The following is a 20724-nucleotide window of genomic DNA, read 5'->3' as shown; positions in this document are numbered from 1 at the left end:
TATGGAATCTAAATTCCTTAGAATTGGTGAAATGTTTACATTGAACACAACCATAGTTGTTTAAGAGGTGGGCAAAGAAACAGATGAGAGATATCAAGCTACTCTTTTTCCAGTCATCCTCAGTCATCTACAAAATGTGCATCTTTAATAGCACCTACAAATTCTTGTGCCACTGCATTACACTCTTTTAGCATCAAAATGTTCTCGCTTTGGATAAAAGCATCAGCTAAATGGGTAACTCTTAACTTGGATAGTCCCACCACAAAGATTTCACAGATCATCTCTTAAGATTAAAACTCAATATGTGAAATTGTTAAACTAAACATCACCTTAACCAAATCCAACCTTAACCTTAATGATAAATTGTAATTAACGGAGTGTCAACAGATTGTAAATGTAATGTAAAAAGAGATTGTAAATGTAATATAAAAAGAGATTGTAAAAGTAATGTAAAAAGGACGTTTTTCATTGGCAGTTTCGCCAGTGGCTTGCTGTAGGGGGTTTTGGCTTCAGGGTCTGTGATAGTCTGTGGTAGCGTATTGGCCAAGGAGTAGTATAACCTCAACCCTAACCCTACAGTAACTCTAAACCTAATCCTAATCCTAACCCTAACCTAACTTGTTATGACAAAAACCGAATGTCACTTAATAACAGAAGCGTTATGTCATAAATGTTTATGACTTGTTTATGACACGTTCATGACATTGTCATGTCACTCTTATGTCGACACTGTCATGTAAAGTGTAGCCTAAAATCAAGACTGAAATGGAATCCCCCAGGTGATCCCACAGCTCACCTCTCCATATTGGTAGAGCTCCATGACGATCCAGACAGGGTCCTCCTCAATGATCCCGATCAGGCGCACAATATTCGGATGGTCCAGGTTCTTCATAATCACTGCAGACATTGTTATCATCACTTACTGCACATATGACACAGCCAAAACCTCCCGAGTCTTTGAAAATCAACATTCACCATATCATAGTAAATCTAATAACACTGTAAAAAAATACAATTAATGCCATAATGAGCTCCTTTCTACATTACTGTTAAGAGTGGGATAGTTGTCAATGCGTCAGTCACAGGGGCCTATTATTTAGATTTTTGTAGTTCTGGACATATAAAAGAAGTGTGAGGTTCTGCAGAAGATTTTAAATATGAAGAAACATTTCTCTCTCTACCTGCTTCACTCGTGAACTTCTCCATGACGTCAGGTGAACAGTCTTTGCAGGTCTTCACCGCCACACTGATCTTCTCCGCATTCTGGAGGCCACAAAAACACAAACAGGAAGATCATTACACCTGTCGGCAAGATTTGAGATCTGCTGTACATTAGTCAAGTCCTATGCAGCAAGAGCTTTTGGAAGCCAAAGCATTTGTGGTGAACATCACATCTTATGTCAGGTCTTCGCAGAATGGACCCATATTTGGTTCAGTCTTCTCTAGTTCCTTTCAGCTTCTTCACTGAAATGACATTCTGATATATCTACTGTCTCCACCATGCAGCTCAGTAAAGTATGTCCTACTGTAACAAGTCATTTAAAGGGATGGGTGAGGATAAACTAACTGCTTCTTACCCTTTGCTTGAAAACTCCTTCATGTACCTCTCCAAAGAAACCTTCACCGAGGATGCGTCCCAAGACAATGTCTTTCCTGGATATCCCATACTTAGAGGCTGTGGAATAGACAGCAACCTTACAGAGCATTTTGACCATTCACAGTGTTCTCCTGTTCAAAGGTATATTTTACTGTGTTCATGTGACAAAATATATATTTTTTGTAACAAACAATATATGCACACTAGGCATTTTTTAACTGTTGAGCTCTACATTAAGTCGTCTGGCAAACCATTTCTTTCTCTCACCAGAAGATGGAGGCCTTTCATCAAGTATTTCACAGTATATGTCAGATCCTGTAAGAAAGATCCCGTAAAAAGGTCATCTCATTTTGAGAAAGACTGTGATTTCTTTTTAATAGAAATGGTTATTGTGATACACCATGTAATAGAAGGCACACAAATTCTAACAATAATAAGATAACATAATGAAGAAAAATAAATAATAAAAGAATATGAATAATGGTAACTATATATTTACCCCTGCTATATCTGAATGAGCCAGTCTGTCCTCTGTCAGGGAGAAATGCCCGAATAATTACATAACGCCACGTCTCTTTGACACACATTTAACATCATTCTAAACCCTCAGCCAAACCATCAGACAACCATGTAGAAATACAGAATACTTTATAACAAACACAAACAAATGCAACTTTCACCTCAACAGTCATTTTATAATGACATATTTAATCATTAGAAAGGTAAGGGAGAAAGTTCTGTATAATTAGAGAACATGTATTCTGTTGCAAAGCATGTTAGAGCAGGTTTGATTTCTGCACTGTGCTGTGAGTGCGGTTGTCAGATTTACGGTTAATATTTTTGCTCTGTAATAAAAGTAATGATCTGCCTGTCATCGGGCCTCTGAATTGAAAAAAGAAAAGCAGTCTTGCAACACCAGCAAGGAAACACTCTCATGCCAGAGGAATGTGAATCCACTCACCCCCCTGAAGGTATTTCTGGAAGAGACGGTCTATGATCTGAAGATGAAAAAAAGTCATTCATATCTTAACACACACTATCTATATCTAAAGGCCTTATGCCAAATATGAAGACATCCAGTGTCCAACGCCCACGGTACACAGTCGTCTACCACATATCAAACCTAATTCTACGCCACACAGATGTTATATACACTATACTCATACTGAGATCGATGAAAGTAGTTATTGCGTGTCAGAGTATCTTATTTCATAATACACAGCACATATAATCAAATAATTATGTAAATCTGTCATTGTAGAACTACTTATGTCATTACCTTTGTTTGACCTCAGTATCAGTGAGATGTCTACTTTGTTCACCAGCCGACAGTATCCATCGATAAGATCAGCCATGTTCTCGGCCATGGCTAGCGTAGGTACATTAACAGAAAGAGGCTGAAAATAAGAAAGACATTTCTCCTATAACGAAGTATAGACTCAAATCAATATGAAGTGACATTGTGTATGTGTGTGTGTGTGTTTGTTTTACTATTTTGTTTTATAGGTAGTTAGCTTTTATGGCATCCTCAAATTAATTTTTGTTTGAGTGGACAAAAAGACACTTCTTGTTCCCACTAGCTGCCCACGTTGTTTTATACTCCATGCACATGTGGTGGCAAATCACTGGCGAACACATTTGCCACTAGTGGCAAACTTCTCATTGTTGCATTAAAATGTTCCCAAACAAAAACCTCTCATTGCTGCCAGAACTTTGCTGGAAGTTTGTCTCTAGCAGCCAACATTACCGTAATTTCCCAACTATTAGCCGCAGCTTATACATTGATTTTGCAAAATTTCTTCAGCTATGAGGTCAATACACAGGGGCAGTTAATATAGTATTAATATGATTTTGTTTTTTTAACTTGAATAAAACACTGTCCTGCGGCTTATACACAATGCGGCTTATACACAGGAAATTACTGTAGCAAACTTCTGGCAATATTTTCTAGTGAACTCATTTGTTTCCCACAAATCAGCCACAAATTTGCTGCAAATCTGCCGCAAACATTTAATTTTTGTAACTGACTTCCCTCACTCTCTACCTGAAGCCGGTGTGTGGTGAGCGTTCTGGCGTATAAGGGCTGCTGTTCATCATCCAAGTGAGTGTTACACACTGTGTTGCGGTGGTAAGTGAGGTTCCCCTAATAAAGCCTTTTGGGTGCCTTACAAAGCGCTATATAAATGCAGTGTTGTTGTTGTTAAACCTTAGTACTTTCACCATGCTAATGGATGACCTGGTTGTGTCTCACCTGTTTGGCTCCCTCGATGTCTACAGTCAGTAAGGCCTTGCTGTCAGACCGTGTGGAGCACTTGATGCTCCTGATCTGCTGGAATTCCGCCAGACAAATGGGCTGGTGCAGAAATAGAAAGTTGTTTAATGGGTTTTACATGAAGGTTCACTGTAAGCTGAGATACATATATTATGGAAATGTCAAGACAAGCTGCCTTTGTGAATAACATGCATCCATATTTGAGATATTGGTATTTTTGTGTGAGGTGGGAGTAGGGTTGCAAAATTCCGGGAATTTTCAAAGTTAGAAACTTTCCATGGGAATTAACGGGAATATATGGGAATTAACAGGAATAAACGTGAATTAATGGGAATAAACTGGGAATTTTTAATATGGCAAGTCAGTCTATAACAGGGAACTTAAATGTAATGGACAAAACCCCATCTTGCAGTTTAATATTAGTTAAAACAACCTGATTTAATGCAATTTCAGTCGAATTTCTACCCTGCACATATGTCAATCACATGCACACAGCAATCGGCATAGGCTAGACATAAAGGAAACCTATGGTGAAAAAATGTTCCAACCAATCGGATTTTGTTGTTGAGTGGTGTGGTGTATCTTGGGCAGTTCAGTGTTGCTAGTTTAGCACGCTAGTAAACCATAGGCAGAGAATGGGATTCCCGCTAGCATGCTAGCTAGCTTTGTATGCTAAGCTAAGCGAAAATACGAACATACAAATCATATTACTTATTACGAAACAAAATGTTTGTATATGAAACAGTTTGTATGAATTACCCAAAATTCCCAGTTAATTCCCGTAAATTCCCATAATCCGGAAAGTTTCCGGAAATTTACCGGAAATATTCCGCCCCTTTGCAACCCTAGGTGGGAGTGTATTTCTGTATAGATTGTGTATATGTGTGCCTGTGTGTGAGATCTGTGTATATGTGGGGTGTTTATGCTTGTGTGTGCTTGTGTGTGTGTATGCCTACGTGTGAGTCTGTTTGTGAGCGTTGGCAGATCCCTTTAGATCCAATGACCAAATCCACTGACAAGCTCCAGCCTTGCTATAGTGGAAGAAATTACAAACTATTATGTTATATAGAGTCATTACTACCAGAGGCGGACATCCCAGTTCCAGAAAGTAAAAGTCCTGCCATATATTCTTTCTACCTGTGCACTTAACACAGGTGATAGCACTACTTATCTGGCTGCTAATTAGGATGATCTGGTTTACTAAATTGTTGGATCAAATACTTGGCAGGACTTTTACTTTCTGACCCCGGGATGTCCGTCTTTGATTACTACACATGATACCAGCCATGCTACTTATATTAGAGCTGTTTGTGAGGCAACTTCTCAGGCACACTCACCACCAGCTCACAGGGGTAGACCTCCTTGTCGAAGCTGAAGAACTCGCCGAAGGTCTGGAAGAACCTGATCATGCACTCCTCCTCCTTCAGGTTGGCGTATTGCTGGAACGTCTGCTGGATCAGCTTCCTCAGCTGGCGTGACTGGGGGAATAAAGCACACATATGCATTTATTTATTTATTTACTCATTTGAGTGTACATATGCACTCTGAGTGCTGCTGGTGCTAGTTAACATGATTAGCTTGAGAAAATCCCACATGCATGACGCTGAAGGATAATCTTTCTCTTCACTTTTAATTCAAAGAATCTTCAAAGAGTTATATGATCATCAGTCATTAACCATCATCATTAATTGTTTATTGTATAGACTACTATCCATTGGCTGTGCATCTAGTTTGCCGTACAGAAGCAGTACAGTAAAAAGCAAAACAAACCTTCATCCCATCAATTAGTTGTTTAGGAAAGAACAGGTCCAGGCCGACGTCCTTTCTGCGCAAATGAACCATAAACTGCCTCTTTATTTGAGCATCTGTGAAAACTTCATACTAGAGTGATGCAATCATATGCAATCTGCTAAACTATTGAAGTCAAAAAAGAAGCAATGCCTTCCATCTGGCATTTCTTGCCATTTTGCATGTAGACTTCAGTCTCTGAGCATCAAATCATACACACGCCATACAAAAGTCACAGCAGTCAGCTCTGCTCTGCTCTAGGAAACCAGAAGGGAAAGCATTACACCACAGTACACAGTTCATAATTCAAAGGCAAGGAAAGAACTTACTCTAAAAGTTCAAAATTAGATTTCTTCTCAAGGCCTTTGGCATTCATGTCTTTGTAAAACCGCCTGAGAAAAAAAAAAAGCACACAAAAGTATCTGTTAACACAATGACAATATCGGTATCTGTTGTGATGTACAGTACAGCATGTCATGTACTGTATGATGCATACTTCATTCCTTAAGTGTCTTAAGTCTTTCTGTCTGTCTCTCTACTCATTGCTGCACACTGACTGTACATCTGACTGAGTCCACTTCTTTGTTGCGGGCAGTAACGTAATGTCAGGTTCGATTCCTGCTACTGCAAGTCTGTGTCACTTTGGATAAGTGGCTAAATATCAGATAACATTAACTTTGTCTCACCTGATTTCCAGACAGCCGAGCTGCAGGGCCATGCCTTCACTCACTTTGTGGGCGTGATACTGCATGTAGTCGCTCCGCACCTGTCAAACGTAAATGGCCCATCAGCATCCTCATTACCCAGAGGCTCTCCTGTGCATTACACCGGATGCATATTTTCTTACACTCTTGATTTCAATTCAAACCTTTTAAACTTTAACAGAATGCATACTTGTGTGCTGAGTGTGTTTCACTTATTCACGGATTGGGATAAATGCAGAGACCAAATTTCCCGGGATCAAAAGAGTGTATATACTTACACTTACTTACTTAACCTTAAAGGAAATGTTGGATTGTAACTACCAAGAAGATGCAAATAAAATACACAGCAATAAATTAACTTTGATTACTGATGACAAGAGAACAACAGGCGATCACTGACCTGCTGGTATAAATACAACAAGGAAGTCCTGTCCTCTTTAAACTTCTCCAAGAAATTAGCTGGGATGTAACGAATTCTCAGATCATACCTGAAAAGCACACAACAATACAATACAATACAATACAATACAGTACAAATTGCCCCAAAATTTGGGGACACTTGGGATCTCCACAGCATTCCATTACATTCAAGGTCTACGCACACGGCCAGCGAAATGGGATAGAATCTATTGAAGTGAATGGTGCAACGCACACAGCAAGTGGAACGACAGGGCAACCGTTGCCGTCGCTCGACCCTTTTCTATTTTTTTAGGGTGATTTTGATACGTCATAATAGAAAACAGCTGTCTGGCCACTGAATCGATGGGTGATCGCGTCACCAGCAGTGTGTGTAGTAAAGCGATTACAGAATTCCACCTTCGCATTTGACTGTCACATCGCCCACCGCATCTGCATTCCACTACATTCCACAGCATTCCATAACATTCCACTGCATTCCACTGCATTCCACTACATTCCACAGTATTCCATAACATTCCACTGCATTGCATAACATTCCACTGCATTCCACTACATTCCACAACATTCCACTGCATTCCATAACATTCGACTGCATTCCACTACATTCCTCTGCATTCCACTACATTCCACTGCATTCCACTTCATTCCACTACATTCCATAACATCCCAATGCATTCCACTGCCCTCTTTGCTAAGTAACTTTGTCACAAAACACATTGTGACGTAGTAATGATCAGAGTATAACAGAATGTACACTCCTTACTCCTTCTAATCCTATGTCCATGCAAGTACAAAGTACTTCAGTACACTTACTCTTCATAGTACAATATGTACAGCGTGTGCGATACAGTTACAAGGTAAGCTCTTTTAAGGTGAGCTCTTTTTAATAATAAAACATTAGCTCTCATCCTAAACAAAATACAAGCCTTAATAAATCCACACTGCCTGTAATCTATTGATAAATCTGTACCTACATGCCCTACTTACTTATATTGAACCCCTGCAACACTGTTACAATACACTTATGTCACAATACGCTTATGCAATGATCCTGATAGCTTGGATGAAAAGCCTTGAGTCTTTACCAGAAGCGTTCACGATGATGGATCTCGGAAAGTGGGCTGATAAAGGAAATCGGATCCAAAGATAGAAGGTAAGAGAACGATTTTTGCAATCTCAACAAATGTCAAAATATGATCCAACATCTCATTTAATTTTTGCCAATCCACTGCCAATGGATGTCTGTGTCTATTGGGAAACTATGAAAAGATAGTTCTTGGTTCCGTTGTTGTTGGTAAGAACTACAGTCTGGTACGCAGCAGTAAGCCATTACTCGCTTCACTCACAGTAACTTTCCAAACTTTCTCCCACCCATGTGACATAAGACCTCTCCCCACCTCCACTCTCTCCTATGCCTCCATCTAAAATACCTCCACCTCCACATATCTCTCTTACTTTTTATGCAAACAAAAGTATCATGCTCTAACTATGCTTTTTAACTACGCAGAACTACAGTAGATGTAATTGCACTATTCAAATAATTGCCATAATAGTACACAATTCCATGAAAGGTGCTATAAATGAAATGTTGATTGATTGATTGATTGATTGATTAATAGGTTGATTGAATAACACAAAGTAAGTGCTGTATCTGTCCCCACCTCCACTCGGCCTCAATGTGGTGGCTCTCGTATTTCTGCTCCATCTCCCCTATGGTCAGGTCTGGGTGGAGCCAGTGGAGCTCCGCAGACTTGAGGTGTTTGAGCTGAAGTCCGTAGCAGCCGGCATTCTGGACGTTGGGGCCCAAGCGCCCACTGATCAGGATGGACTTGATGATGGCCTGGCAGGACACAAACATGGAGTACAATGAGAGAGAGAGCAAGAAACAGAGAGGGAGAGAGACATAGAGAGACAGAGTGAAAGAGAGAGAGACATGGAGAGAGAGAGAGAGAGAGAGAGAGAGAGAGAAAGAGAGAGGTGATTGCCATAGCTTTGGGCTGATTCTGTCCTTTCTAAAAAATATATGTGAAAGTAATTAGAGTGCATCAGCTCTACATGTGTGGGAAATCGAAAATGGAACAATTTACAGAGCCAAGCATTCACTTAGCAAAAGCTTTTGCCAGGAGCAGGAGCATTCTTGAAAAATAAGGATGAGCCTACTGAGTTAATCTTATATAATCTTATTAATCGTATATCCTGCTACTATATCCACAGTACAGTAGCTAATCAAATGTTATGACGGGATAATAGGCTTTAAGCATGTTAGAAATGATCGGATCCTCACCCGTATTTGCCAGGAGCTGTCACATTTGACAAGCTTGAAGTTCCGGCCCAGGTTCGAGCTGCTGGAGAAGCACACCTTAAGGATCTTGACCGGTCCGCCGTCGCCCGTGAAGTTGAACCCGGGACTCGAGTTCGTGCCGTCGTTACTCGGGCTGGGCAGTCGCCACGAGAGGGTGCTGGTGTCGCCCGCCATGGGCAAAAGCGCCGCTCACTCGCTCGCTCTCTCTGTCCCCTCCGACTCAGATTTAAAAAGCCTCTTCACACTCTCCTCATCCTGTGTGGGATAGGATACAGTCCAGCTCAGTTAAGGAGTCAGCTCATTGTTATGCAGAGGAATACAGAATCAAAGCCTCAACCTATAAGTCTTCATTTTGCAGATGGTGCATTCGGACAAGTAACCAGTACACACAAGGCACATGCAATATACAAGGTAGGTTTTAACTAACCTGCCATATGTCACACTTTGACTCAAGTTACAGCATTTGCATTAACCCAAAACGTTTTTTTTGTTATTACACAACATTGTTAACAAAGTAGTAGTCAGGTGAGAATCAGTAATATGCTGATAATTAACATAATCAAAGATAAACTAATGAGCTGAATGACTTCAGGAGGAGTGCAATGAACGGCACAAAGTGTTTCCACAAATGTGCATCAAAGGAGAACACAACTGCTGTGATGCTTGGGTACTTCACTGCTGCTCAATACAGCCTGACTCAGTGACATTATAATCTCCAAGGGAGATTCAGGCAGTTCCTAACTATCTATTTATTGACTGCTTCAATCTTGGCAATCAATGGCACACTCTACAATGTCATTAGATTTCCACTGGGTTGGAATTATATCATTTGGTGGATCAATTGCAATTAACTAATAAGCCTGTCCCAAGTGAGTTCAATCAACCACAGATGAATAAAATCATTATTTGGCTATGGATTCAGACACTTCACTGTTAAATGTCTTGCAATCTGCAGTTTTGGGGTAAAACGAAAGGATGAAGCACTAAATTCAGATTAATGTCTTCTGTGGTTAGCAGTTATACTAAAGACCAACTATGGAGAAAACACTTGGCAACAAAATAACTGTGAAGGCAAATTTGGAATATTTTCTCCCTCTTATTGCCATAAAGACCGACATGGATAATAAGGAACAAGGCTTTCAAACTCTGCTTTAGCCAGACAAAGTCCACACAAAACATACAATGAAACACTCTTTGTGTGTTTGCGTACGGTAATTCATATTGTATGGCAGATTCATATAGCAGATGCTTAAATCCAAAGCAACTTACAGTACATACAAAGTATACAAATAAATCACTGTCTATGCTCCCCATAAAGCCATAATGCTATAAATATAGTAAAAACTTACGTTAAACACTTCTTTTGGTAAAGGGTGCTTTACACGAATGGCAAAATTGTGTTAAAGATCAGAGGAACCTATAGTGCTCAGATACATACTGTAGGCCTTGGTGAACAGGAACATTTTCATACAGTTCTGAAAGATGCCCAGAGAAAAAGAGGAAGTGCGGACATCTGATGAGTCAAGTCAAGTAAAGTAAAGAGTGAAGGCTCTGTCCCTATGACTCTAGGTATCTAGTTGCAGTAGTCATCTTGTTCAACCTGTTTTAGCAACAGAAGCACTGAGAGTAGGAACCTACACAGGCACACACCTTCTCTAACTGGAATTCTAAGGTCAATAACAGTGGGCTCTGCACCGTGTTGGCCCACTAGCTAGGTTTAGAGAGACATTGTGTTTGTGTGGTCACTGGCCAGTAAAATTCCTGGAGAGTGTTTGAAGTACAGTGTCAGTACAGCAGGCTGGATCCTGTTGTTTTTCGAAACTAAAGCTAAAGCTAGTTTGTTTGTTCTGGTTCGTTGTCAGGCCAGTCCATTAACACGACAGAAGGCATAACAAAACTCATAAGACCTGTTTGTGAGGGTCAGACCGCATAAATGTGTGTGTGTGTGTGTGTGTGTGTGTGTGTGTGTGAGTGTGAGAGAGACAGAGAAAGAGAGAGAGTGTGTGTGTGTGTGTGAGAGAGAGAGAGAGAGAGAGATGGTCTCATTTGCTGTTTTGCTAGCCTGAGGCGGTGAATTCCTCACTACAACTGAGGCTACATGCCTTAGATAGCTCAATGCATCATGGCCATCACTGTGGAAAAAATGGCAGATTTCTTTTACCTCCACCTCACTGATAGTGCTCAGAAATAACAGTCTCAATAATACTACATAGACTAAAGTTCAATAATCTAACAACTGAAACTTTAACTAAACTTAAACTTTGTTTACCTTCAACTTACTTTGTACTTTACTGCTTTGCACTGTCATACAGTACTTAAGTATTACAGTTGCAGCAGAAAGATGGACATTTAATTCACAGACTGAGGCAAACAACATTAAGCTCTAACAGCTTCAGAAACAATCAAATCTTTCAACCATCAAATATCAACAACATTCTCCCTCTCAGTCCTCTGCCAATGCTCCAACAGCACCACACTCTTCCCTGGAGATTACGGTCGGTAGCACAGATAGCATGTCTATAAGATGTGACCTCTAGAGGTCTTAATGTTTAACAGGTAAACACTAACCTGGAGCTATGGGCCATAACCAGGGGGAAGGGGGAAGCCTGAGGGACTGGTGAGTGGGGAGGTGGCAACGGGTGATTCCCACCCCTGAAGGGATTTCATAACAGGCTTACTGGCTTATCTATTCAGCACTGGGGCCATGGTAACAAGGAGGAAGTCACTCACTGAAGAATTCTCTCTGTCGGCGTGTTGACTGTTTAATTATCTAAACTAAACTCTCCTTACTGGAGGTAATCTCATTTCAAGAAATGAGAAAAATGAATTACGTGGTAAAATAAAATCTTTCTCTGATAACATGAACCGTGTGTGTGTGTGTGTGTGTGTGTGTGTGTGTGTGTGTGTGTGTTGTGTGTGTGTGTGTGTGTGTGTGAGAGAGAGTGAGGGTGTACATGTGTGTGTATGTGTGTCTGTTTGTGTGTGTGTGTGTGTGTGTGTGTGTGTGTGGTTGTGTGTGTGTGTGTGCATGTGTGTGTGAACATTGGTGGTTCACATGCATAAGTGGCAACATGAAAACATGAACTGTGTGTGTGTGTGTGTGTGTGTGTGTGTGTGTGTGTGTGTGTGTGTGTGTTTCTGTGTGTGCGTGCATGCATGTGTGTGAGAACATTGGTGGTTCACACGCACAAGTGGCATCATGACAACATGAACTGACAACATGAACTGTGTGTGTGTGTGTGTGTGTGTGTGTGTGTGTGTGTGTGAGAGAGAGGAGTGGGTGTACATGTGTGTATGTGTGTGTGTGAGAGAGAGTGGGTGTGTGTGAGTGGGTGTACATGTGTGTGTGTGTGTGTGTGTGTGTGTGTGTGTGTGTGTGTGAGAGAGAGAGAGAGAGAGAGAGGGAGTGTGTGTGTGTGAGTGGGTGTACATGTCTGTGTATGTGTTTGTGTGTGTGTGTGTGTGTGTGTGTGTTTGTGTGTGTGTGTGTGTGTGTGTGTGTGTGTGTGTGTGTGTGTGTGTGTGTGTGTGTGTGTGTGTGTGTGTGTGTGTGTGTGAAGGTGTGTGTGCTTATGGATGAAAATTATACTCTTTCCTATTCATTTCCTATGCCGGTCATTTTTGACCACATTTTAAACAAAAAAAGTGTTACCAAGTTGAATAAATTACTCAAAATTCAAAGAAAGAAGTCACAATGAATTGTATGTGTTCAAATGCCTTTGTGAAGGATATCCTAAGGTCTTGAGGCAATCTAATGAAAAATGCCATATTTATGGTACAGGGAATGTGTAAATCTGTCATTTTTGAGGTTGTGTTTGAAGGTAAACTAAACTATTCCTAAATGTAGGGGTAAATGGTTTGTCATTTTGTGTTACAAGATCTGGTAGTGTATAGTGACTTCAATAGGCATGTTATAGCATGTAGTAAATGCACAGGACTGTAATCACAATCTTCTGAGAAGAGTGTGACTTCAGTCTTCTTAGAAGAGTGACTGTGAAGACTCCAGCACTTTCCAAACACCAACTCCTGAGGCCTGACTGTCATGCTGGCACTTGAGTTATGGAAACACAAATGCAGTGGAAGATCTTATCAGACTGGCTTGAGAACTGAGTGAGTCAGTCAACTTTGAAGTGATAACAACACAAACAATCAATGGACCCCACTAAGTTATTGTTGTTTGAGCTCAGACATCTATTCCATTACCAGCTGCTCTGTTTAAATGACATTAGCTTCATAACAGGAAAATAATCAAGACTCAAGCATAGCTTAGGCTAGCCTACTCAACAGGTTAGGTCCTATCATGGAACCACAATGGTCAGCATGTCAGAAAGTGACCAAAAGTACAAATAAAGAGTCAGTGGTAACAATGAAGATAGCTCACAACAAATAGATGTAAAATAGTAGGCCTAGTCAATAATAGTAATTAGGGGTTTGCTGTAGCCGTTCTGATGTCCTACTGATAAAGGTCTGAAGCTGCAACAGGGCCCAGTGGAAGTTTATTTAGCCACATCATGACGATGACGTGACTGAAACAAACAGACCAAACTGTAGGAATACACAATTTTCTTATAAACAAACACATTTAGTTTGACTCTGTCTCAAAACAGCCGAAGAGCAAAAGAAAGACGAAGACGTAACATAATGCAATATGGGCTTATGGAATGCGCAAGACAACAATTTCACCTGCATGGACTTGTCTGTACTACAAACATAGTTGAGCAGTAGCGCTCCTCTGGCAAAATAACAGGAACGAAGACATTCAGGGAAAGTTATACCTGTGTTGATGTTTTAAAAATCGTGTACACAGCTCACACACAAACATGAAACCTGTATATGTGGTTAATAACTTGAGTACATTTGCGCAAAAACAACAACTTTTCGGAGGGAATGCTTATTGCGCCATTTTTATTTAAGTGGCTTAGGCAGGGTAGCCTACATTACAGTAACTATTTTAGTCAGCATAGTCTATACTGCTGAGATGATGGCAGCAGTGCTACGTTGACTTGCAGAGTGTGCAAAGTAGACTATAGCCTACTGCACTTGACCATAATGACGGAGGAGGGAACTTACCTGATTACAATAGTGTGTTCCCCTTCAATAGTTCCCTTTATTCCGTTGGATCATGCGTTAGGTTGTTAGACTGTGATGTTTAAACTTTTAGTAAATCCGAAAGCACTTAGTGCTCCCAAACTGCAACTCAGAAAGCAATGGAGACGTTCAAAGGTAGGTGAAGGTACTAGGCCACTCCCTTGACTTCGTAGACCACTCCGCCTTGAGTACTTCCTTATCTTGTGCACTTGCACCTAGATATTATCAGACTGGACGTTCAGGAGAGTACCCGGTTTAGTTGTTTAGTTGTGCGTCGTGATTTGAGTATGAATACCAGTCTATTAGGGAGTGGATTTCGTAAAACGATAAATCGAATGATTATTGTCGTTTTAAGACATGACTAGTATTACAACGGGAAAACTACACTAATTTCTTTATTTTAGCTTACCATCTGTTTAGTTTAATTAGTCCTAATTGACAAATACGCAGACCTAAATCTACTTTTCTTAGTTATAGGCCTAATCCGATTTCCACCGTGATATAGGCTACATTTCAAGCCTTATTGTCGTGCAGACAGTCAAGATAACAAGAACAGCAGGCACTGTCTACATTACAGTGGAAACAATGATTGACCACGTATATGCACAGCCTGTACACGTTCAAGTAAATTTCCCAGCAGGTCTAACAAAAAGGTGTGATATCTAAGATAAAAGAAAAAAAAAACAGTGAGTACTGAGTGCTGGTTGAGTCTTACCCTATAGGCTTAAATCCAGTGTTGTAATGTAACGGAGTACAAATACTTCGTTACTGTACTTAAAGGGACACCAGGCAAGCCTGATGCTTTTTCTCTATTTTTTCTCTCTTTTTTTTTTATTAATACATTTAATTAATGTATCCAATTTCCACCACTATGTAAAACGTTGGCCAGTCTTGGGCCTGAAACTCCCAGGCACTGAATTCTGGCAACTTTGAAAACAAGCTTCTTTTGAAGATGAACACCTTTTCAGTTTCAACTAATGACTGGCATATTAGTAGCTGCTGGACATAGGTGGCCTGTGTGTGTGTGTGTGTGTTTGTGAGAGAGAGAGTGAGATAAGTAAGTCCTAGAAATGCTCAAACCACATGACCAAAATGAGAAGAGTAAGCCCTAGAAATGCTCATACCACATGACCAAAATGTTCTCCCTACCAGCAGGTCATTTTTTTTTTCTAAAGAAATAAGTTATTTATTTTTCATTTTTACCTGAAGAATACAAAAGTGAAATTTCTGTTTCTGTTTTTTTCATAAACGTCAGCTCTAAAAATATGCTGTTTGTTCTTTGAATTTAAGAGAATTGTGCCTGAAAAGTCCTAGAAAATAATGTGCTTTTAAGTGAGATTAAGAAGATATGGGAACCCTGAATATGCTTTATGCTTTACTATAAGAAAGCCAAAATAAAGTTCACAATAAAAGTTCAAAATAAAACCGCTTGCTTTTTACTTTTTACTTTTACTTCAAATATTTAAGTACATTAAATATCAGAAAATTACTTTTGATACTTAAGTACTGTATATATCAGATACTTTAAGACTTTTACTTAAGTAATATTCTAAAAGGTAACTTTCACTTCTACCAAAGTAGTTTTCTAGTACGATACTTGTACTTTTACTCAAGTATTGCTTTGTAGTACTTTATACAATACTGCTTAAATCATTCATTAATCATAATTCATCATTATTCATAACAACTTTCAAAGTTTGTGAAAACTTCAGGCAAAGAAACTAAGCCCTGTTGAATAATAATAAAAAAAAAAACTGAGGAGTATTATTTTGTTTCCAAAATCAGATGTGTAAAGAAGGACATCTGGTTACTCTATCTAGACAAGTCATTAAAACACTATGGGAAGTCTATTTCAGCATAACTCTCTTCAACATGAGCCGTTGCTATTAAAAACAACAATAAACCATTTGATAAATAGCAATCTGTTAAAATAGGCCTACTGCATGTATTAGTATTTTAACACGGATGTCAGAATATATACCTAAATATTCACAGTTTTGGGAGTCATGCTGGTATTCATATAGGCTTAGTCTGCAATATCGTCTTCATTTGCAGGATAACAGGCCAAAGTAAAAGTCACATATATCAAATCAAGGTGTGGTCTTTGATTAAGATGCCTAATTCACGTGCCATTTTATGTTGTGAGTTCTCATTGATCTGACAATAAAACCATTGTGCCTATAGATAATATACTGGAGATCCCAAAAAGATACCATACCATCTGGCTGCTAGATAGTAATAAGACCAGTAGGTGGCAGTGTGTTGTCAAAAATGCAGATGCCTACATGCCTTCTGTTTGTAGTAAGCATTTTTACATGAAGACAAAGCTTTGGTCTTGCAGTGTCTGTTAACTGCCGCTATTGTCATATAAGTTCCAGCACGTTTAGTTCTAGAGTTCCAGTTCAGAGGAACGCACTGAGCATGTTGACCTTCGGTCATGCAGTATGCCATGTCTGCCACGAACTGACAACCCCTCACCCATACCATGCTGTTGAGACATGCTTGTGTCATATGTTCAAGCTAGCCAGATGGCAACGTGGTAGCCTTTTTTATAGTCGAGCTGGCATCACGCAAACCCTGAGCCTGTGTAACAGCTTGGTCCTATAAGCATGACTACCCTCATTATGTTGGATTCATTCAGCCGGCCTCCCCGGTGATCCAGCCGGTGCTGTTAGAGGGAGATGCGCTGCTTCAGGGGAGACATGGCGAGATCGGGGGAATATTTGTTATCGCTAAGATCAAGTCATTCGTGGTGTATCACACACTACAGTACTTGGAAAATGCAATGTTTTTAGTGCATTTTCTGAATGTTGGTGTTTCAAAGAAGGTTCCTTCTGAGACCTCTGATGATCATGGTCTCCTTTTGGAATAGAACTAAAGGCTTTGAATTTTTCATCAAACATAAAATGTTTACCTATATATTTGCATTTGCAAAACGCATTACTTTATTACAATAAAAGCAGTATATCATCATTTTATTATAGAGACATCAATATATCACTGTACAGAGAGAGAGGGAGTGTTTTGTCAAGAAAAAACTTTGGTCATACATTACTTCACTTAAACAATTTGATAATTCGCCTGTGTCTGACTGTCCAGCATTTTGTTCTAAAGACTTTCCTGGGTCTCAATGACTGCTATTGAGGAGGAAAATTTAACTTTATGTTGGTCAATCATAATAGCACTTCAATGACTTTGGTGACAGAACTGGTATGACAGTTGGTGTTGCACAATGCACACTAGGTATCACTCAAGGTATCGCTCCTCGAATTAAAAACATGATAACCCATTTTATTAGTACAGATACTTACTTACGATACTTACCGATACTAAGAATGGCCTTTTAATCATGTTTTTAATAAAAGCTGCATTTGTTATCAGTCTGCCATCTAGGCATATTCTATTACTTCTATTACTAATGTGTTAGGTTTTTGCTGTGGTATCGTTTCAGTATCGTATCGAAATACTTAGGCATGCATGGTATTGTATCAAAGCCATGATGTTGGTATCATGGCAACAAATCTGACTTGATATAGATTTGGGTGTGCTGTTCCAGCCGGCCTAGCAGGAGCGCAACTGAAGCATTCCATTCATGGAGTGTAGAATAGTTTTAGAAGACTCGTCTAATTTTCAAGAATGTGTGCACCGCTTTCACGTCTGCTGTAGCCAGTTACATTGATTATAGTGGAAGCTAATTGGTGCACCATATACTCCGCAAACGAAATGCTGTAGTCCAGCTGTTATAAAAAAAAAGAGGTTAAGTGATACAGTGGTTAACATGCCCCCGTCCCAACAGTTCCCAAAGAATATTTCTCCGGATAGCGTGACAGTGGTCCAAATGGGGCAGAGAAATCATTGTATACCGATTTGTTTTATAGTGTGGATGAAGCTGTAGGAGAAGGGAATCCATTAGGACATTGCATTGAATATGATTACATGCACTCCAACATCACGGTTTTGAGGCTTACAGTATCCCAGTTTTGATCATATTCATGGTTACAGGGGTGTAGTAGTGGTAAAGTGGTAAGTTTATAAACTATACACTATAACTATAAGCTATACCGGTGTATCCTGACCACATCGCTATAGGCTACCATTTGGTGGTATGAAGCCCTAGGAATAAATATGGCTGATGTCTATAAAGTTTATTAAATCACAATAAAGAGAGAACAGAAATGTCAGGATGTTGTCAGTATGTCAGAATGGCCTAATCACCATAAAAAGTAAGAAATATGAAATCTCACAGAAAAACTATAATGAAATAATATACACCAATATATTTAGCATGCATTAAGTGTGTAGGAGTCCAGTCTGAACACTATATAGTTAGCCTACCTACACCTTTATATTAATTGACCTAAGTCTCTGTGCCAGTAGCATTTCAAAAAGGGCAAAGGGGAGGGGGGACTCCACCTCTATGGAAGTCTGATCCACTTAATTTTGATGTTCGTAGAAATTTGCAATTAGTGCCCTAATTTTCCAAGAGTGATCCTGACACATTTTTTCTTTTGTTTGAATGTTTAGCCTATGCGCGAAGCTAATTCCACTTGTGCATTACTGCTGCAGTGTGTGATAAGTGGTAAGGCACAAGAGGCCTTCTCAGCATTGTCGCCAGAGGATAGTCAGGACTATGACAAGGTAAAATCTGTCATGCTGAAGGCATATGAGTGTGTTCCTGAACACTATTGGCAGAAATTTAGATCGTGGAAGAGAGGTCCAAAACAGAGGCATTTAGAATTTGCACGGGATTTAACAATTTATTTTATCCGCTGATGTGCTTCTGTTGAGGTCTCAGATTTTGATGATCTCTGCGATCTAATTGTGCTCGAACAGTTTATAAACTCTGTTCCCCATCATGTTGGCACCTATGTCTGTGAACAGAAGGCGCGCACTGTAGCTGAAGTAGCCACTCTAGCTGATGATTACGTGTTAAAGCTTGTATCAGTGATTTCAGACCCAAAAAAGACCCAAACATATATGATCACATTCATCTAATCTTTCCTAACGATCTGCTAGCTGTCTGCCCCATAAGCAGGTCGTCAAAAAAACACATCTCTGTAGGCACCCTAGGCTCCGACTCCGAGATCTGTACACAAAAACAATTGCTACCAACAAGGGTTGGCAACCCACTCAAAAGGAGAGTTTTAATTGCACGGGAGGGAGGGGGAGGGAGTAGCGAACTAGCTCTCTGTTTTGTTTGAACATCAACAGAAGTGAGGTATCCCCACTATCACTGATAGTGGGGATACCTCACTAGAGGTGAAGTAGACCTCTAGTGACCTTTATAGACCTTTAATTCATCAGAACGCCCCTCTTGATCACCGTTTTCAATCTAGTAGTGGTGGTGCACCTGCTGAAAGTTTTATCCATTCAAACAGACTTCCTCTGTCTAGTAGTGGGCCTAGTGGTTCAGGTAATATCTGTCATAAATGTGGCCACTGGAAGGCTGATTGCTACATGCTCAAGTCTAGTAAAAATAAACCTCTTCCAGGTTCATGTCCTAAGGGTGCTGGCTTGGCTGCACCTGGTTGTTTTAATACACCTGCTGCTGTTTATAACAAGACTTTGTCTCAAATCGCGTACTTCTGCATAATACCTCATTTGAGTGCATGAGGGTGTTCACACTGAAAATTCCAACGACAAGAAGGGCGCTGCAAGTCCCCGGATGGTGCACTCATAACGGTCAAAAAGTGTGGAACGCTGGACACTTTTCGCCCTTAACGGATGCCATCTTGACCAAATAGCGGAAGGGGAGGGATTATTTTCAAACTCGTGGTAATCGCGGTTGAGAAAGCTGAAGCAGCAGCAGTGGAAAACACACTTTACAGAGGTACAAGCAAGTTATAACATAAACACAAGGGCGTAGGTTTGGTCTCAGCTTTGGTGGGGACCAGGTGGGGACACATCCACAACTCCTGTTGTCACGATACCAACATTATTGTTTCAATACCAATAGCAAGTGAAGAATCTCGATTTCGATACTATTGCGATTTTTTCAAATTTGATTTGGTTTGTGTGATTTGTAAGATCATTGAAAAATAAAAAGATACCCGCACACTGTTTCTATAAGCTCCCAGAGTGGTTTATTAGTACAACGTTTCGACCAGAGGTCTTCGTCAGGTATCCCTGTCAGCTAAGCCTTATACCCAGCACCTGTTTAAATTTGGAGATGTGCGTGCACTCCACTCTGATTTGTGAGATCATTCACATCAGTGACAATTATAGAATTTGATTGACCCTCCACACACACACACACACACATAGAAAGTGATGGTTTTCATAGGTTTCTTTTTCATGTTTTGGAATTCATATTAACTATAAATGTATATTGAGAATTATTTATAGTATTTTATGATCTGCATGATTACTAATAGCTAAACATATTTAGTAATTTGATTACATCATATTGATATTTAAATTATTAGGCTACACTTGTGTATATCATCACATTTGGTGTGTAAATCTAATTGAGTGCCTGTCACTTTAAGAGGAACGTGAATGCTGAAAAATAGTTTCGCAAGTGCAAGGATATGTGGATTCAATTCATCATGTT

At 39.9% G+C, this 20724-nt stretch overlaps 1 protein-coding gene across 1 annotated transcript in view; it reads right to left on the bottom strand.

Annotated features, from left to right (window-relative positions):
- ptk2bb (protein tyrosine kinase 2 beta, b) overlaps nt 1-14291 on the bottom strand; it is a 24628-nt gene extending 10337 nt beyond the window's left edge. The window contains exons 1-17 of the mRNA XM_048249863.1: nt 14154-14291; nt 9066-9338; nt 8443-8621; nt 6762-6849; nt 6344-6423; nt 5987-6049; nt 5640-5694; nt 5207-5347; nt 4826-4900; nt 3849-3950; nt 2877-2994; nt 2559-2595; nt 2097-2128; nt 1865-1912; nt 1578-1675; nt 1182-1263; nt 797-897 (exon numbers count right to left, since the gene is read on the bottom strand). Of these exons, the coding sequence (XP_048105820.1) occupies nt 797-897; nt 1182-1263; nt 1578-1675; nt 1865-1912; nt 2097-2128; nt 2559-2595; nt 2877-2994; nt 3849-3950; nt 4826-4900; nt 5207-5347; nt 5640-5694; nt 5987-6049; nt 6344-6423; nt 6762-6849; nt 8443-8621; nt 9066-9257 (1491 nt within the window). The 5' untranslated portion in view covers nt 9258-9338; nt 14154-14291. The remainder of the gene's footprint in view (nt 1-796; nt 898-1181; nt 1264-1577; nt 1676-1864; nt 1913-2096; nt 2129-2558; nt 2596-2876; nt 2995-3848; nt 3951-4825; nt 4901-5206; nt 5348-5639; nt 5695-5986; nt 6050-6343; nt 6424-6761; nt 6850-8442; nt 8622-9065; nt 9339-14153) is intronic.
- Between the last annotated feature and the right edge of the window lie 6433 nt (nt 14292-20724).

The sequence above is a fragment of the Alosa alosa genome, chromosome 8 (genome assembly GCF_017589495.1).
Source record: "Alosa alosa isolate M-15738 ecotype Scorff River chromosome 8, AALO_Geno_1.1, whole genome shotgun sequence".
Lineage (NCBI taxonomy): Eukaryota > Metazoa > Chordata > Actinopteri > Clupeiformes > Clupeidae > Alosa > Alosa alosa.
The sequence above is the reverse complement of the archived record's forward strand: the minus strand, read 5'-3'. Positions and strand labels throughout refer to the sequence as shown.